Source organism: Manis javanica, chromosome 2 (genome assembly GCF_040802235.1).
Source record: "Manis javanica isolate MJ-LG chromosome 2, MJ_LKY, whole genome shotgun sequence".
Lineage (NCBI taxonomy): Eukaryota > Metazoa > Chordata > Mammalia > Pholidota > Manidae > Manis > Manis javanica.
Window position 1 is genome coordinate 67,142,856 of NC_133157.1, and position 17,558 is coordinate 67,160,413.

Here is a 17,558-nt window from a genome sequence, read left to right on the forward strand (position 1 = left end):
GGAAGCCAACAGGAGCCCCAAACCCCCTCCCCCAGTGCACAGCCCCAGGGTGGGGCAAAATGGATGGACTAGGAGCTCAAGGTTTGCAAATGATAGGAATCTGGAATAAGAAACTGGTAAGAACCAAGAGACCAAAAAGTAAAATCAGAGTTCATCAGAGTGTGATGTCCCAGCACAGATAGGAGCAGTTGTAAAGAACCAAAGTCCTTGAACTCTCTGTTCCTCAGTTTCCTCACCTCTCAAATGGTCCTAATAGCAGCATCTACCTCTTAGAGGTACTGTGGGAATTTAACTGAGTTAATCTGTGTAAAGTGTTTGCAACAGTGCCTGGCACAAAGCCAGTGCTATGCAGACTGGCTGTTAGTCATCCTCCAAGGCTGTGACTTCATATGTAAGTGAAATATGTTTTCTCGTTACTTTGCCCAACAGCAGACACCTCTGTGTGGTGAGATCAGCTTTCTGTACCCCTCAGGTAGGAGGTGCCAGCTCCGCCTCTAGGAGCTGTCGGCAGCTCCAGCTCACAGAGCTCAGGGCTGTGACTGAGCATCACAGGACAGCTGGAAGCGGTATTCACAGAGATAAAGCTTTGGGGCATTTTGCTTTAGAAACAAGCCTGGATACTCCATGTTGGGCTCAGTGGCCCCAGAATGCTCCTGCCAGCAGGATGGTCATGCCTAGCAAGCTTCAAAAAGTAGGACTGCAAAGAGTATCAAGAGAACCTTCTAGGAACCCCTCAGGAACTTCCAGGTGGGCCCCCCACTCCCAGGACAGTTTTCCTTTCACTACCCACTGAACCAAGGCCACCTCCCCTCATTGGAGATTTCTGGGTGGACGCAGCCACCTCCTGATTCCCCTTCATCGTGGAGAAATCCAGAGGGTTCTCCTCCCCCATCTGGTGTGCTCTGAGGAGGACGAGAAGACCAGAATATCAGCTGTGACAGGTGCCCCGCTTCCTGTGTTTACAACCAAGTGGGTTTCACAGGATTCACCCATTTACAAAACGCCTGGGCCATGGGCAGCCAGCAGGCCCATAGGGTGGGCAGGAGGTGGCCTTTCAGGGAAAAATAAAATCTTTCCCCTACATGGAGTTTCATCCCTTCCCGGGAACAATAACACACTGAGCCTGGACCAAGAGATGAAGTTCTTGTTTATTGTTGCAGCGACTCTTACAGACATTAGCGTTCAGTTAAATAAAGGAAAAGAACACATTAAATACATCACAATCCCCCAAATGGTACAGAGGTGGGGAGGGCGGGCCGGGCCCAGTGCCCAGACTGTCAGGGGAAGTACATTCAGTGGGTGTGCGGCATCAACATTCCAGGCTCACGTGTATAGATATTTTATTTATATAATTTATATTTATATATAGAGATCATTGAGTTTTGTGTATACAAAGAACAATATTGTTACAAATACAATACTTCTCCCAATGCTTTACAATAAGCTATATTTCACCCTCTTTACAGAACAAGAGTACAGGTTCATATTCCAGGGGCTGTGCTGAATATGTACAAGGAGATCCTTCCCACACAGGCTTCACGCGCTGCCTTGATGGAGGGGGTGCAGAATCAGGGCCGGGTGTTCAAGTGGACCCAAACCAGGGAAGGAGCAGACAGACGCAGGATTCAAACCAAGAGGCCTTTTAAGTGGGAGAGTAAACATGTCTGAGAGGAGGTGGCTCTTGGTTGTAAACATTGGTAACAGCCACGCCCCTGGGAGGAGGGGCCCACAGAGCGCTCACGGATGGGTTTTGTCAGCGTGCAGATGGGGAGCTGGGTGCCCACGGGGGCCGGGGGGGTGGCAGGAACGGTGGGGGAGGTAGTAGGTTACTCTGGGACTCTCTGAGGCCAGTGTTGGGTGATGTTCAGAAAGCAGACTTGGCTGCAGGGGCGAAGAGCCCAGAGCCCTGGGGGTGGGCTCCAGGCCCCGAGGAACCCGCTCTGCTGGCGGGGGCTCCAGGCATTGGTCTCTGAGGGTTTCTTCCTCTCTCAAACCCAAGGCTGACAGTGGCTCCCTGATACGGTCCCAGTGAGCAGGCAGAGGCAGGATGGGTTCTGGTGCACCCTGGCTGGACCAAAAGGGGTAGATGAATCTGGGAATCTATCCCTAAAGCTGAGTCACCAGCATGTCTTACCCAAGCAGCAGGAGTGGCTTTTTGCCTGGGCCATGCTTGGGAAGGCCCTGTGCAATCTTCCCCACCACACAGGGTATTCAGATATTTACACTTATCATTATGCATGTTGGGGTGTCAAGGGAAACAGGCCACCACTTCCCAGGGGACCTTCAGACACAGAGTTACTAACATACAAGATCCTGCCTCACTGGTTCACTGAAGGTAGGTTAACTCCCTTTATCCAATGGATGGGGGAAAAGGATGCACTTCCGGTGGGTGAACCTGTACTGAGCTCCAGAAACATATCCTACCTGGGTGTGAGGAGCCACCCCACAGGGTGAAGGTGTGCGGTGGATAATCCTCCTCTTACACTAAAACATGCTGTCCTCTAGGAGAGCTTACCAACATGGCTTCCTTGGCACCTGTGCAACTTCCCAAGATTCTCGTGCAACAGCGGAAGGCATGTTTTGCCTCCCCCTCCTGGAGTGACAATATCCAGATGTAATTCTTTGGGAGTTTGCACAGGAGGTGCAGACAGAGTCCCATCCACTGGCCAGTCACGAGCAGGCCTCTGTGCAGGTGCCTGGGCAGGCAGTCCTGGTGCCCAACTGGCAGCCGGGGGCATGAGCCTCTCTAGTGATTTACCAAGGCACCTGGTGCCTGAAATGCCACCGCTGACACTACATTCCCGTTTTACCCACAGTCTCTTTTTGGCAAAGGCGAGATGAACATATGACTCTTTAGCATTTGAGTATATTATCAGACATTCCGCAGTTTGGTAAATGAGAACCTGGACCACAGTTCCTGATGCCTCGTGCTTGTGGGGGTCTCCCAGCAGCATGAGCTGGAGACCAGAGGCCTGGGTCTGCCCACCTGGCACCTCTGGAGAAAGGGCTGCACCTTCCTGAGAGGATATCTGGGCTTTGCGAGGGCTCGCAGCACAGCCAGAGCTCAGCGGCTGACACCTTTCAGTCAGTCTGCTTTCCTGACTCTAACCAGGTACTCAGAATGTCCAGAGGTCATCCCAGGGGAGCAGACCACACCACTTGGTCATGGAAATCTCTTGGTCCTCATCTTTTTATATTTCATATCCCCCTCCCCAAAGTACCCCCACTCAACATATAAATACATGCTACCCAATGTGAGCTCACCAAGTTCCTATTTCCACAGACACACATAAATATCCCAGATGTAGAGAACAGGGACTACATTAATATTATAAAATATATTAGTTTCTCTTCCCCTGCCTCTGCTGAGGTCATGAACAAAACAAAACAAAAACCCAACCAAGCCACACCCCACCCACATGAAAACAAGATGCTCTTTGGACCAAGAATAAGTGAAAGCTGGCTCAGAATAGTATTACTAAAACATGGGCACCGAACTGACAGACCATGACTACGAGGCCCCCGATGGAAACATGGAACATTCCACAGCAACTGAAAACTCCTCAGACCCACAAGCAGCAAATGATGTTTCTGGAACCCATTTGGGGATTCTGAGACGTAGCCTGAGGTTGTTCTTGACCCCTTAGTTTTGTGGTTTATGTACCATTCTGGTGTTTCAAATGTCACATCCTACCTCCCGGCCCTGAGCAGAGAAGAAAACTGGGCCCACCTTGAGCCAGACAACGTATCACAATTACATCCTATCCTCAGCTTCATGGAGAGTGATCCCTCCCCCCTAGACCCCTGTGTGTCAGGGGGCACATGCGGGGAGCCCACTGGAATGCTGGGAGCCCAGGTGGTGTGGGCTGTCTAGGGGCTCTGTGTGCCTCACTGGTGTGGGGAGGGAAGCTGGTATATGAGCTGGTGGGACTGAATATGCACATGTGTGACAGGGAGGCAGCGGGCACCTGCCCATCTGTGTGATGACTGGGAACCCCAGGACACCTGACGAATTGCCAAGCTCTCTCCAACATGATGGTGCCCTTGTCCAAGGCAGTTCCCTTTCCATCCTTGGGGAAGAAGGCTCATATGAGAAAACACAATTATGTAGAAACTAAAACTAGCTATAGAAGAGGCACAGGATTGGCTCAGAAATAATATATGGTGGCCCAAGTCCATGGTGGGTGGGTGTAAAGACACAGGCTGGCCCTCGTTCCTATCATTTTCCCATAAATTGAGGAGAGCAGACATCAGTGAGGGGACTGTAGGTGCTGCTGAGTCAGCTTCTTCGCTGCCCCGGAAGCTCCTCTGGAAGCTCTGCACCTCTTGGGAAGGGAGCATTCCCCTTGGACAGTGACAGTGCTGCTCAGGAGCCCCAGGGGCCCTTCAGGATAGTCCTGGGCAGACACCAGCTAGCCCCTGGCTGCTCTCCATCCTCAAGGGAGAGCACACACAACTTCCCTGGTATTAAAAACAAAAATGCAAATGAGAGAGAGAGAGCGCGCGAAGAGGTCTTTGAGGATTCTTCTCTTCCTGCGTAAAACTGAATGCTGGGCATGAGAGGGAGATGTCTCAGCGGGCACACAGATGCAGCACGAGAAACACAACCACGGGTGAGGGAGTCCTCCATGCGCACCTCCGGGGGCCGGCGCGGCCTCAGATGTAGACGGGCTGCTCCTGGGCCGTCAGCAGTCTGTACATGGCAGCTGGCATCGTCTTCATGTGAATCTGAGGGCAGAGACGCATGTTAGTGGGGCCGAGGCTCGGGCCGTGGGGCACTGCCCAAGCTGGTGGGGGCATACCACTCACCATAGGGGCTTTGATGGTCTCTCACGACCCCCACCACTGACAACGGCCCCACTGAGGTGGGCTCCGGGAAGAGAGCAACCCACTGGCTTTCTAACAACTTAGGGGCCAGTGACGGCATGAACAATGAACACCAGGTGAGGTTTATTATTTTCCTAAATGCTCTTGCTCTCACCAGACCTTTTCTTCAAGAAAAGTAGAAGACCCTAAGATGTCAGCAGCACTGAGGGCTCTGGCTGCTCCTGCCTGCCCACTTCCCTGGGAGGTCAGGGGCTCAGGAAGTCAGCCCTGGGAACAGTTGTTAGGGCCTGAGGCCAGGTGCCTCCGCAGGCCTGTTCTGTTGATTGGCCTTGAGTCTAAGATTTAAATCTTCTGGCACATTTGGCGAGGTGAAGCTGGGAAAATGGAGTTTGGGCAGTTATGGAGAGAAGCCATGAATCCGAGAGCTGAAAAGAGGTGAACAGTGGGGGTGGGGGGTGGGGGGCAAGCTTGAGGGCAACTCGCTCTTTTTGCAAGGACTTGCTCTGGGACACAGCTGCCTAATAGCTTTAAAGTCCAGTCTGAGGCAGGCTGCCCTGGGTGTTGGGGAGTGTCTAGGACTGGGGAGGCCTGCTCAGGGCCGGGGTGAGCATGAGGCAAGGGGCGTCAGAGGAGCCCGAGGCCCAGCCCCTCCTACCTCCCCCACAGCATTGGAGAGGATGTGCACGATCTTCTCGTGAGGGGTGGCCACCACGCTCTGCCCGTTGATTTCGATGATCCGGTGTCCCACACGGACGCCTCCCCTCTCAGCTATGCCCCCTCGCATGAGGCTGCAGATCTGTCAGAGTCAAAGGCCAAGTCACCCCTCGCACACAGCAGTGCATGTCCGGGGACTGGGGGGGGGATAAAAGACTATTTCTGGACCCCTCTCTCCCCACTCTCATCCCTAAGGAGCTGCCGTGGTTAGCATTGGGGTATTTCAACAAACCATTTTTTTTTTTCCACAAGAGAACGTCACTGGGTTTCACAACACACTGAATTCTGACCTTTCATCCCTGCTGGGTCTTGGTAAAATCACTGTTTGGGGCTGTTACTGAGTCACCAATGTCTTCAAACCGTCAGCCTGTGTAACACAGGTGAACACATTTCCACGTTTACCACTGGGACTCAAACATGGAACTACAGAGTGCAGGCAGCCTGCTTCTTAGGGTCACAGTTATGTGAGCCAAGTGGGGCTGAAACCCCTCTTTGTGTTCCGAAGCGTGTGGCCTGAAGGAGGGGAAATGCTCCTTTGGCCTTTCCAACTCAGCAGCCCTTGATCAAACTCACTTCTTACAGAAATGACATGTGGCTGGTTCCTGCCCCCACACAGCCGGGCACTGAGGTGGGCAGAGGCTCTGTGCTGGTGGGCTGGGAGGGCTCTGGGCTCGGCGCTGCTCAGTGGGGCCTTGCCTGCCTCACACAGAAGGCAACTGGAAATTTCGCCAAAAGAGTGTTTTGAATTTACGAAGTTGACTTTGCAGTCCAGATGGTGCACCTGTATTTAAAAGCCTATGCAAATGAGACCGTGACCTCTTGTGACATGACCTCTTGTTTCCTGCATCCGTGAGCCTGAGGGCCCTTCAGCCTCTCAGGTACTCTGGGGTCAAAATATTTATGCGCTTCCCAAACTTTAGATAAAAACTCAGGGCCCCACCGCTGTTATATAACCCTCTGTTCATGTCTCAACAGCTGTTAAAATAATTCAAATATGAACTCAGCAAACAAGGAAGCATCAACAGATAAAAACAGGGTGTCAGACCAAAACTAGAAGGAATAACCCTGACTCTGCCCATAAGAGGACATCGAGGTCACTAAGGTTCAAAAAAACAGATGAAGCGGGCTGGGCATTTCTACCTTGACTGGGACTTCAAGGGGTCTCTAAACTTAAAACATTCTTAGAATAACATTTTAATTACCTGTAACTCTTCATTGAAACTTAATGGGGGAAGAATAGGGCTGTTGTATTGGGAAGGATGGAGGCAAAAAGGGTGCATGCATAGCCTATAAAATCAGGAACGTTACGGACAAGGAGCACGTTTGTCACCAAAGCCCTGATTCCCAGAAATCCAGAACGAGGCAGATCAGACAAAAAGGGGCTAGTATTGAGTAAGAGGTTTCTGTCTGGGATGAAGAAAACGCCCTGGAGAGAGTGGTGATAGTCCTAATCCTCTGTGAGCGTATTCAATGCCACTGAATTGTATGCTCAAAAGCGGTGTTCATGATAAATTTAATGTGTAGATTTTACCACAACAAAGACAGAAAAGAATGTCTTATTTTAAGGCAGACATCCCGGTGATGACAATGTTCTTTAGCCCCAAAGTGCCTGGCAGGTTAAAAAGGCCAGGCGGAGACCATTCACACAGTACCACCATGGGGCGGGGGCTCAGCTTGGACCGCACTGGAGTCACCAGGGCCCTGAACCCCGGCAAGCCCAGCGCTCCCCACCCCCGGCTTGAGGAGCTGCAGCAGCTCTGCGGGCTCCATGTACAGCCAGGGTGGTGGCCAGACAGCAGTCCCTGGGGCGGCTGGGGAGGGAACCCCTAGCGGTACACCTGAGACAGTGTCAAGCTGTCTGCTAGGAGGGCCACCCTGCACCGCCACAGCCATGCTGGACTCTGAGCGCCAGGGCGCTGTGAGGCACCCGCCTCTCCTCATGGGGTAGGACCTGGCTCGGGCCGTGGGGGAAGCCGAGCCTGCCCTCACCTATTCATCCCTTTCCTTGCTGGATTCTTTCAGGGAATGGACTGGCTTTAATAAAATGAACCGTGAGCCTCAGTTTTGTTTGTCAGACTTTTGGAGAAAGGTCTAAAGCTGTACTTACGATTCCATTCTGGACGCTGAAGCCCAGCTGGTAGCGGAGGTCTGGTCTCCTGATCAGCACGGTGGTTACCGGAGGACACCTCACGATATTCAGCTTCACCCGGGGCTGATTCTTCAAGCCCTAAATGTGGGTAAGGCACAGTGGATACAGTGGCCACCCAGGCACACGCACGGGAGGCAAACGGGGCCCCAACATGTCTTTGTTATTTCGCGGAGTCCGGAAGTACTTGTGGCCTGTGGGCAATAGCACCACCTTCTTTGAGAACCTCCTCTTTCTCAGTCACTTAGTAAATATTTATTGATCACTTGCAGTGAGCCAAGAAACCTGTGAGGCCCTGGGAGTGTGGGGAGCCGGGTCCCCAGGGACTCAGGGGAGGGCTGCAGGGTGCCAAGGCAGCCACGGGGCCTTGGGTGCCTTCTCCTCCCACTACGGACAATCACACGCCAGGAATCTGTGGGAACCAAGAGGCAAGGATTCTGAAAATGAGAAGCTTGTTGTCAGAATCATGGCCATTCCGAAGGCCACCTGCTTTAAATGTTTATCCATAGTAACCACTGGGATTACGTAGGGATGTTTGTGAAGGTCAGAAAAACCCAATGGAGCACACTGAAAAGCAGAAGAATGGCTCTGTTTCCTCAAAGTTAACTAAGAAGTTCATCTTGCTCTGGCGGGTTCCTTCCTCTTGCATGGACTGATGTAAGATGCCTGATCTGTCCCTCAGCGAAAGGATTTCTAGATTGGGAAATGCGCTGCGAGACGAGGCTTAGAGGGATGGCGACCTGAAACAGGCAGATGGCGCATCTGCTCTGCCGTCCCTCACCAGGGCTCCCAGCGGGCCCCATGAACTTGGCCATCTGAGCTGCCATTGACTGGAGGTGCCAATTAGCCAACCGGTCAGTGTGTCCCCATGACAACATTGAAATAGTGTAGCAAATTAAGACATACTGTGGGAGGGGAAGGTAGGGAAGAGGGACAGGACAGGAGAGAAGCCAGAATGGTTTCTATAGCAACAGGAAAGCAGAAAAAGGATGATCCTGGGGCAGAAGGGGAAGCCGTATTCTAGTTTCAAAAAGAAAAAAGCAGAACCGGGGGGCAGGACCATAGAGGCCCTGAACAGGGGTCTGCCGACATGTTCTGCCGGCCAGTAATTACACTTAAGGAATTATGACAGAAGAAATGAGAGCTAGTGAAGAAAGTAATTAAAATAATTCAATACCTGTAACTCTATTCTAGACATGTATTCTATTTCCTGTAACCAGCAGGAAAAGGTCATCGTGCATTCAAGCGGCAAGATGCACAGTACAGTGCCTTAGGCCCTGCTCCTCAGGGCACAGCCCAGAGATGGGCGACGTCATCTCCTGGAGCTGCTGACCGCACAGACGTTCACCCTAGGCCTGCGGAATCAGGTCACTGCATTTTAACAAGATCCCAGATATTACTGTTTTTAAATTCCATAGAAAACACAACTCCTTTTTGCCCTCACCTGAGTAGATGCTCACATGGGCCCACCCCCACCTTCGCAGGCCATTTCACAGTTTGCAAAGCGCTGATTCATCCGGGTATGAGCTGCTCGTTAAAGTCACTGCCAGGCGCACTGACATGACACCTAAACAAACAGTACTAACCTGAAGCCTTGAAGGCGTCCAGAACATTCCCCTGCAGTGGCCCAAGAGGGTGGGCCCTCAAGAAGCCCTTATTCCCACCCAGGCCTCAGCTCCACCCTCACCAGACTGAACACCTGCTCAGGTGAAGGCGAAAGACTTGTCTTGTCTATGGAACTTAAAAACAATAATACAACCCAATAAAAGTGTTCATTTAGTCCTGGCAATTCTTGCTCAAGTCAGTGGTAGAGTTCTTCCAGCCAGGGTGGACCACCACATTTTCCTCTGGACAAAGCAGCTGAGGAAGTTCGGCTGAGTCCTGCCTCACGAAGTACTTGGCTGAGGGCAGACTTGGACGCACTGTCTGCTTTACTCTCCATCTTTATGTTGTATCTCTTTCATCACCACATGGCTTTTTAACTTTCTGATTCCATAGAGACTCCACTTGTAGACATCAAGGGTCAGCTAATGGTGCAAACAAACCTTTCCCTTGGGAAATGAATGGCTCAGATAGTGCTCTGGGCAAGTTTCCATTCTGCTGTGAGATCCACTGGACAGAAGATGAGTCCCTGTGTGGTACAGGGGAAGCTGCCCTCCTGGTCTCAGCGGTCTTCATCTCGTCTACCTCCTGTGTGCAGAGGCAGGGAGGGGCACAGAGGGTCGCCTGGGTACCCAGACTGTCTGTCCCCTGGGAGCCTGGGCAAGTCTTCTCCCCCTCCCAAGCCTCTGATGACTGGTCTGTGAGCCAGGTGTGCGCCGACTCCCTCCCTGGTGAGCCAACAGTCATGAGGTGGGTGGGACGGTCCGGCACTGCCAGGCAGGAGTGTAATGGGTGCTGATAAGCAGCCTCACCCACTCTCAAGAAGCCCTCATTCCCACCCAGGCCTCAGCTCCACCCTCACTCAAGTTATCCCTTCTCCTGGCTCCTCCTCTCTAAACCCTGCCCGACCAAGATCAACACCCCAACCTCCCTGACCAACCTCGCTTTCTCCCACATCTTGGACTCCTCTGCCCCTAAGCAGGCTTTCTCAGCCTCAGCACCACTGATCCTGGGCTGGGTGTTCTCTGCACGGGGGGCTGTCCTGTGCACTGCAGGAACTGGGTAGCATCCTGGCCTTTACGGGGTAGATGCCAGGAGTATCTCCTCCTCCCTAGCTGTGACACCCCAAAGCTTCTCCAGACATTGCCGAATGTCCCCCAGGGCTCAGGAGTGGTCAAGACCTTCCCCACCTCAAGATGAGAACCACTGCCCCAGGATCTGACCATGTACCCTGCTGGGACTTTACAGGGTGGCTGAGTGACCCAGCTCCACCACTGACTGGCTAGGACTGTGAATGATTATATCATCTTTTGGTGCCTCAGTTTCCTAAATTGTATAATGGGCATGACAACAATACCTACCCTACAGAAGGCTGCCATGCAGTTCTGTGAGTGGCCATGACATTCTTGGAAAGGTGCCAGGCGCTCAGCACTCAATCATTCTTTCATTCCCTTGGGGCATAGATTGTATCTAGCGTGTCTGGTTCCCAGGGTCCCTCAGTGGTTCCCACGTGCACAGGTATGTAAGTAACTTACTCACTGGTATGAAAGGGCATTCATGAGCCTTGGCATGTATATGTGAGACAGCAAATGTGGATGGTCCTGACTCCCCATCCCCAGTCACTCCTGGCCTCCCCAGGTCAGGCTCAGACCTGTCTCTCCCTGCCACAGAGCCAGCCCGCTGCCCATCAATTCAAGCACAAAGTCCCAAAGACCACTTTCCTTTCCGGTACCACCGAGGTCTTACTCTTCCTTCAAGGCTCCACCTTAAAAATCAAATAAAATTCTTCCCCCTCTATGTGCTCACAGCATTTCACCTCTACGTTGCCATTAGGGCACACAGAGCCCTTTCAACTATAAATTATCCTCTACATACATACTGTCATTCTGGCTTCACCCTAACAGAGGCCCATTTAAACATGTTTAAATGAATATACATGTTCAAAGTGGGCTCTTTAATCTTATCTTTAATGTATTTTAAGCAAGAGGTAGTATTTATTTAAGTGTAAGATGTAAAAAAAGAAATTAAGTGAGGTCAAAGAGGACTATTTCTTTCTGGGTGGGATAATCTTATGAGGAATTAGAATACTATCTGTTTCATTAAGAACAAAGGGGCACACACCTCTGTATCCTATACATGCACTTTGACCTCTACCTCTGACTCCTTCGCCAGGAACATTGTTTTTTGTGATTCTCTTTTGCTCAGAATAACTATAATATGAATTTATTCACTCTTGCTTTCAGACTTTCACTCTCTCTCACATATACATTCTATGTTCTAGTTCAGTCTTTCAGGAAACCCCAAGGGACCAAAGAAAGCCACAGGATCCCAGTCTATCTGCAGGGTCTGTAGCACCTCATAGCCCCTTGGTGTACAGCTAGTGGGGGTTCCAGGTATGCAGTGGAGGAGGAGTATTCTTGTTCCTAGTAACTATGCAACCAGCTAGTTCCAATGTGCTTTGGAAGACTACATATGGATGCTTCATTTCTAAGAACATCTAATTTCTTACTCTCAAAAATTCACATTTAATTTTCTTTTAAGTAGCTCTTCTTAGCTTCATGCATGAGCATCAGTTCAGGTTGGATAAGAAGTAATCATGTTCCTCTTCATGAGAAGGAATACATAGATTATACCAGTTTCTTCCTTCCAGCACCTGGGCACATATGGATTGCTTTTTGCAGGCTCTGGGGGAAGATATACTCACCTGGATCACAGCCATGGCCACTGCGAAGAAAAAAGTGCTCTTGAATTAGAAGCTTTTGCATGATTTGTAACAGGGATGGTAAATCACCTCAAGCACTTCTCACTGACTATAAGTGGTTGTCTGCATTACTAAGCTGAGGAACATTCTGTTGAGGATGAGTCTGGGCTGCGATTGATTAGTGATGCCTGTGATGGGCACAGTACTAGACGGTGGTATTATATGAACCAAACATACCATCCTTGATCTAAAAATGATTTCAAGGAGGAATCTGTACTTAGTAACCTGACAGTTAACAACCTGAGTGCCAGTCATGCCTTCTGTATATGTGTCCTCCTCGGTGCCAAATATTAATGACTGGATTCCCATTTCCAGGTACCTTAATAATGCTCTGGCAGGTAGAGAGAGGCAGGCCCACCAGGCTGGTGCCATTTATGGACATGATCTGGTCCCCGATATTCAGCTTCCCTGATTTCTCTGCGGGCCCTCCATGCATCATGTTGGCGATGATCACGGTGGGCAAGATGGATCCCCAGCCAGACTCCACAATCACCACACCTAGGATTTCTCCCTTCTGCTTCTCTATGAAGACCTGAAAGGGAGGGGAAAAAAAAACACTTAGAAAGCTTGAATCAGTAACCATCCAGGGTAGTGACAGAAATCAAAGCATTTCCCCTCTTCCTGCCTTGACTAAAGAAGGCATTTTTACTGATTATTCCAACCCAAATAAGTCCAGTCTTTTCTGTATTCCATGGCATTTGGTATTTGTAAGAAATGATTTAACAAAGGTCCATACCCTCTTTTATAATTCTAGTCCCATAAAAGAAATCTTACCTTGGCAATACAACCACAAGGGGTACCAGGTGTTTTTTTTCTAGTCCCCAGTGAGAGAGGAAGAGGTGGGAGATTTAGTGGCACATTTTGGTTTCTGGAAATAGCTTTTGGATTCTGTGCCCAGGTTCCCTTATTCCACAGCACCTTGCAAATTCTTCCCAACATTTACAATTCCTGATCATGTGACTAAAAACAAATAAATATACACTACAGAAACACTTTTCTGCAAGGAGAAAGCTAGGAAAATGGAAAAAGGATGCTAAAAGTTATCAAAACCAAAAGGTTGGGAGAGCAGATGGAAAGACAATGTTTTGGATATGCATAATGTTTGTGGCCTTCCTTGGCAGGGCAGAGAAGACAGGAGTTGGTTTTGAATACCTGTAGTCTGCCAAGGTTTGCAGTGACACCTTACAGGGGTTACACACTTTCTGGAAGCTTCCACAAAAAGTGTATGCATTCATTTATTCATATTCACAGTTACACGTGTGCTCATGCACATGCTATAGAGGCAGCCGCTGGGTCTGACACAGTCCCCTCACAGGCCATTTCTGGCTGCTGAAGCTCACCATTAGTTTCGTCTCTGGAGAACTGCCCACTGGGAGACAACCCCTGTTATGGGCTGAAATGTGTCCCCTTCAAAATTCTTCCATGGGAGTCCTAACCACCCCCATACCTCTGTACCTCAGAATGTGACCTTATTTGGAGATAAGGTCTTTAGAAAGGTAATCAAGTTAAAATGAGGTTATTTCAATGTGACTACTATCCTTTTGAAAAGGGGAAATTTGGATTCAGAGACAGCACAGAGGGAGGATGATATGAGGACACAGGGTAAAGACTCTTCTATAAGCTAAGGAGAGAGGCTTCAGGAAAAGATCCTTCCTTCACAGCCTTAAGAGGGAACCAGACCTGCTGACACTCTGATCGCAGACTTCTGGCCTCCAGAACTGGAAGAGAATAAATTTATGTCACTGAATCCACTCAGTCTGTGGTGCTGTATTAAGGCAACATGAGCATACCTACCTCCAACCTTGGTGTCAAGGACTGACTGGCACAGGGTACAAAGCCTGTCAGCAACCTTGACCCAAAGTTGGACAAATCTGTCCTGCAATCTGCAACCCAGAGCTTCCCTCTGGATCAGAATGGAGCTCTTCTCCAGTGAGGCCACATTCCTCCTTAGCATCCCCACCACCCTGCTGCCCACACTCACTTTTTCCTGAGTGTACTCTCCCCCAAAATCCCTTGAACAAGATCCCTGTCTCAGGCTCTGCATCTAGGAAACCCAGGACACTTAACATATGTTAGTGGATAAAAAGATCATTTTGTCATGAAGGCACTTTTTTCCTATTGGATAAAGTCCACATCCCTCAGCTGGACTGTCAAGCCCTCCAGGTCTGACCTGAATCCCATCCTGGCCTCTTGATGTCCCTGCCCATGCACACCCCTGCTCCAGCCACACCATCTCATTCACAGCTCCCCAGACAACTCCTGAGCTTTCTGACCTCCATGCTTCTCTGACTTTGAATCGGCCAGATGAAAAACTACCCAGACCTGTAGTCCAGCCCAGATGGCCCTGTTTCCTCCAGAAGCTCCTGCAGATGTTGGTCTGAAGCAATAGCGTCATCCCTGGAGCACAGCACTTACCACCTGAGACCCAAGATCTGCTCCATTCTGTCAAGCACACTTGTCTCGGACTAGCGCTGGTGCCCAGCACCATCATTTACATTATCTGTGCACTCTCCTAGAATGTAGGCTGGGAAAGGGCAGAGTTCGTGTCCTGCCATCTCAAGAACCCACCCCAAACATAGCTTGGGATTGCCAGGAGCAGAGCATGTCCCACCTGGCTGGCTGCTCCACCTGTGCAGCAGTCTAGAGTAAGGGCCGCAGTAAGGGGAGCCAGAGGGGCCTCTGCAGGCCACAGCCCTTAGCCACGTCTGGCCAACACCACACTCTTCACCTCCAGCTGTTCTGCTTCCACATCCATAGCAGCATTACACAGTGTACCCGCCCAGCGCTCCCGGAGCTCCTGCCAAGTGCACCCACCCAGCACTCCCGGGGCTCCTGCCCAGTGCATCTGCCAAGCGTTCTGGGGCTCCTGCCCAGTGCTTGTGCCCAGTGCTCCTGGGGCCCCTGCTCAGTGCACCTGCCCAGTGCTCCCAGGGCTCCTGTCCAGTGCACCTGCCCAGCGCTCCCGGGGCTCCTGCCCAGTTCTTGTGCCCAGTGCTCCCTGGGCTCCTGCCCAGTGCATCTGCCCAGTGCTCCCGGGGTTCCTGCCCAGTGCTCGTGCCCAGCGCTCCTGGGGCTCCTGCCCAGTGCTCGTGCCCAGCGCTCCTGGGGCTCCTGCCCAGTGCTCGTGCCCAGTGCTCCCGGGGCTTCTGCCCAGTGTACCTGCCCAGCGCTCCCGGGGTTCCTGCCCAGCACTCCCGGGGCTCCTGCCCAGTGCATCTGCCCAGCGCTCCTGGGGCTCCTGCCCAGTGCATCTGCCCAGCGCTCCTGGGGCTCCTGCCTAGTGCTCCCGGCCCTGCTGCCCAGTGCTCCTGCCCACCTTGAAGAACAGCTTCAGGAAAGTACCTACATCTTTGCAGTTTTCCGACTTGGAGAAGTGGATGAGGTCGTCATTGTACATGTCCTGGGTGTTGAGCAGGTCACTATACTCCTTCTGGCTGAGATCTTCGGGGTTGATGCCGTTGGCCCTGAGGAACTCCTGGTATGCCACGCTGAATGCCTGCCCAATGGACTGCGCGATCAGCTGCGCCTAGAGAGCACAAAGAGGGGGGATGGATGGCAAAGGGCAGCCTGCTGGTGGACAGCCAAGCTCCCCTCAGGACTGTGCAGCCAGTGGGCTTATGTGGGGCACTAATGACTGTCCAAGGTCATTTTCAGTTAGTGGGGACATTTTTATGACAATGGTCACAAGGGAGCTACTGGCGCTCAGTGACCAGGAGTCAGAGATGCTGGACTTACTTTCATGCCAAAGACAGATCACACGTGATGAATCATTCCATATCCTGCAAGATTTCTGAATGTCCCACTGGACATCCATAGACATGCAGCACCTCTACCTAATTATCAGAGTTCAAGATTCAACTCTAATAATTGTATGATTCTAATACAAATTAAATGTTCCAATAATACAACTACTAAGCAAAGTGAGAGAAGATGATATTTTGTTTTGTCCTAGGAGTAAGCTTCAAGACTTTGGAAAATTGTCAACATCACTGCTATTTATGGTTGCCAGTAAATCACATCCCCGTCAGCCTGCATGCTCCCTGTATAGTGTGGTGATCCTGCATGTGGGCATGTCTGTCTACCTACCAAACTACATTCTCATTTAGCCCCCAACTCAACATGTCAAACAAAGTGTTTACAATCTTCAGCTGAATAATCTGTTCCCATATTCAAACCTATTAATTAAGTAGGTGGACCCATCCAATGACTCCATTATTCCTTCTGGGATGGTTAGGCCCCAGCATTTACATATTATAGTAAGCACAATTTTATTTTAGCTTGCTTTCCTTTTATATCTTTGGTGTTAGATTTATGGTGATGACGTTGTTCTATGAAAAAGTTTTCAAAAGGGGAGGTTACATTATCTGTGAATTTCATTTTAGGATAGTAATGTGGGGCATTACAGAATATTTGTTGTGGAAAGGAAGTGTTGGGTCCCATCTAGTTCAGCCCCTTATTTATTCAGCCCTGTATTTTCCAGGTGAGAACACTGAGGCCCAGAGACAAGAAGAACCTGCTCAAGGTAACACAGCTCATAGGAGGGAATTCTGCTTCCACTGTTCTCCTGCACTGGGCTTTGATTACCTTCCACTGCATTATCCCCAACATTATGAATTGGGGTAGCTGGTAGCAACTGGGAACTTCGTATGATCCTGGACTGCATTAAACGCTATACAAGGACCATCACATGGACCATTACAGCAAGTCTCTGGCTGATGTAAGTATGACAGGTCCACAAGCCCTCATCCTGTGCTCTTAAGGCTGATTTTGTTTCAGAATTCAGAAATTTCCAGAATTTTGAAAGTAACAGGGGGATATATCACACATTGTATAATAACCCTTTTAGGGCCTGGGGAAGTGCCCTATAAATGAACATAGTAATATTCTTGCTGCAAAAAGTGTAAGGCTCAAAGTAAGCTGGGCAAATTCTGTAAACTGTCTCATGGCAGCTCAGGGAGGTTTATCTGCCAATTGACCACAAAAGTCCCATTTGTTTCTCAGAGCTCTTTAGGCTTTGGAATTATGGGTCTATTTCCTTGTCCCCAGTGAACAGATCAGAAATCAGAGGTTAAGCTGTTCATAGCTTGGGAAGGTGTGGGTTGGGGGTGCTGAAGCCTGGCAGGCAGGTTCCAGAGCCCACTTGCTTGACCACCCCGTGGGGCTACCTCTCTGTGAAATTTGGATGGGTAGAAAAACAATAAAACAACAAAAACTTCTAGAGCAATGTCGTAAAAACACACTGCTCTAACCTGCTTTCTTTGTCCTTTCCCTACCTTTCTTATTTTTGCTAAAATCAGCTAATTAATGGTGGTATCAGAACTTCCTGTGTGCCTGTCTCTGGGAAAAAAACTTCTTTTCTCACCCAGAGAATCTGGTGCCTTCACATGCCACAAGCCACAAGCCTACCACCCCACACCCTGCTGTACACCTGGAAGGACTGAGGATCTGCAGGTATCAGAGGCACGTGTGGACCGAGGCACTGAAAGATACATGCCTGAGGATGCCACC

The 17,558-nt window shown here is 50.3% G+C and overlaps 1 protein-coding gene across 5 annotated transcripts in view; it reads right to left on the minus strand.

Moving 5' to 3' along the window:
- Positions 1-1,129: 1,129 nt before the first annotated feature.
- The window catches only part of APBA1 (amyloid beta precursor protein binding family A member 1), a 190,692-nt gene continuing 174,263 nt past the window's right edge, over positions 1,130-17,558 (minus strand). For all 5 annotated transcript variants that reach the window (XM_073228633.1, XM_073228629.1, XM_073228630.1 and 2 more), the window contains 5 exons: positions 15,397-15,576; positions 12,370-12,582; positions 7,649-7,768; positions 5,483-5,623; positions 1,130-4,728 (listed from right to left, as the gene is read on the minus strand). In XM_073228633.1, the coding sequence (XP_073084734.1) occupies positions 4,657-4,728; positions 5,483-5,623; positions 7,649-7,768; positions 12,370-12,582; positions 15,397-15,576 (726 nt within the window). In that variant the 3' untranslated portion in view covers positions 1,130-4,656. The remainder of the gene's footprint in view (positions 4,729-5,482; positions 5,624-7,648; positions 7,769-12,369; positions 12,583-15,396; positions 15,577-17,558) is intronic.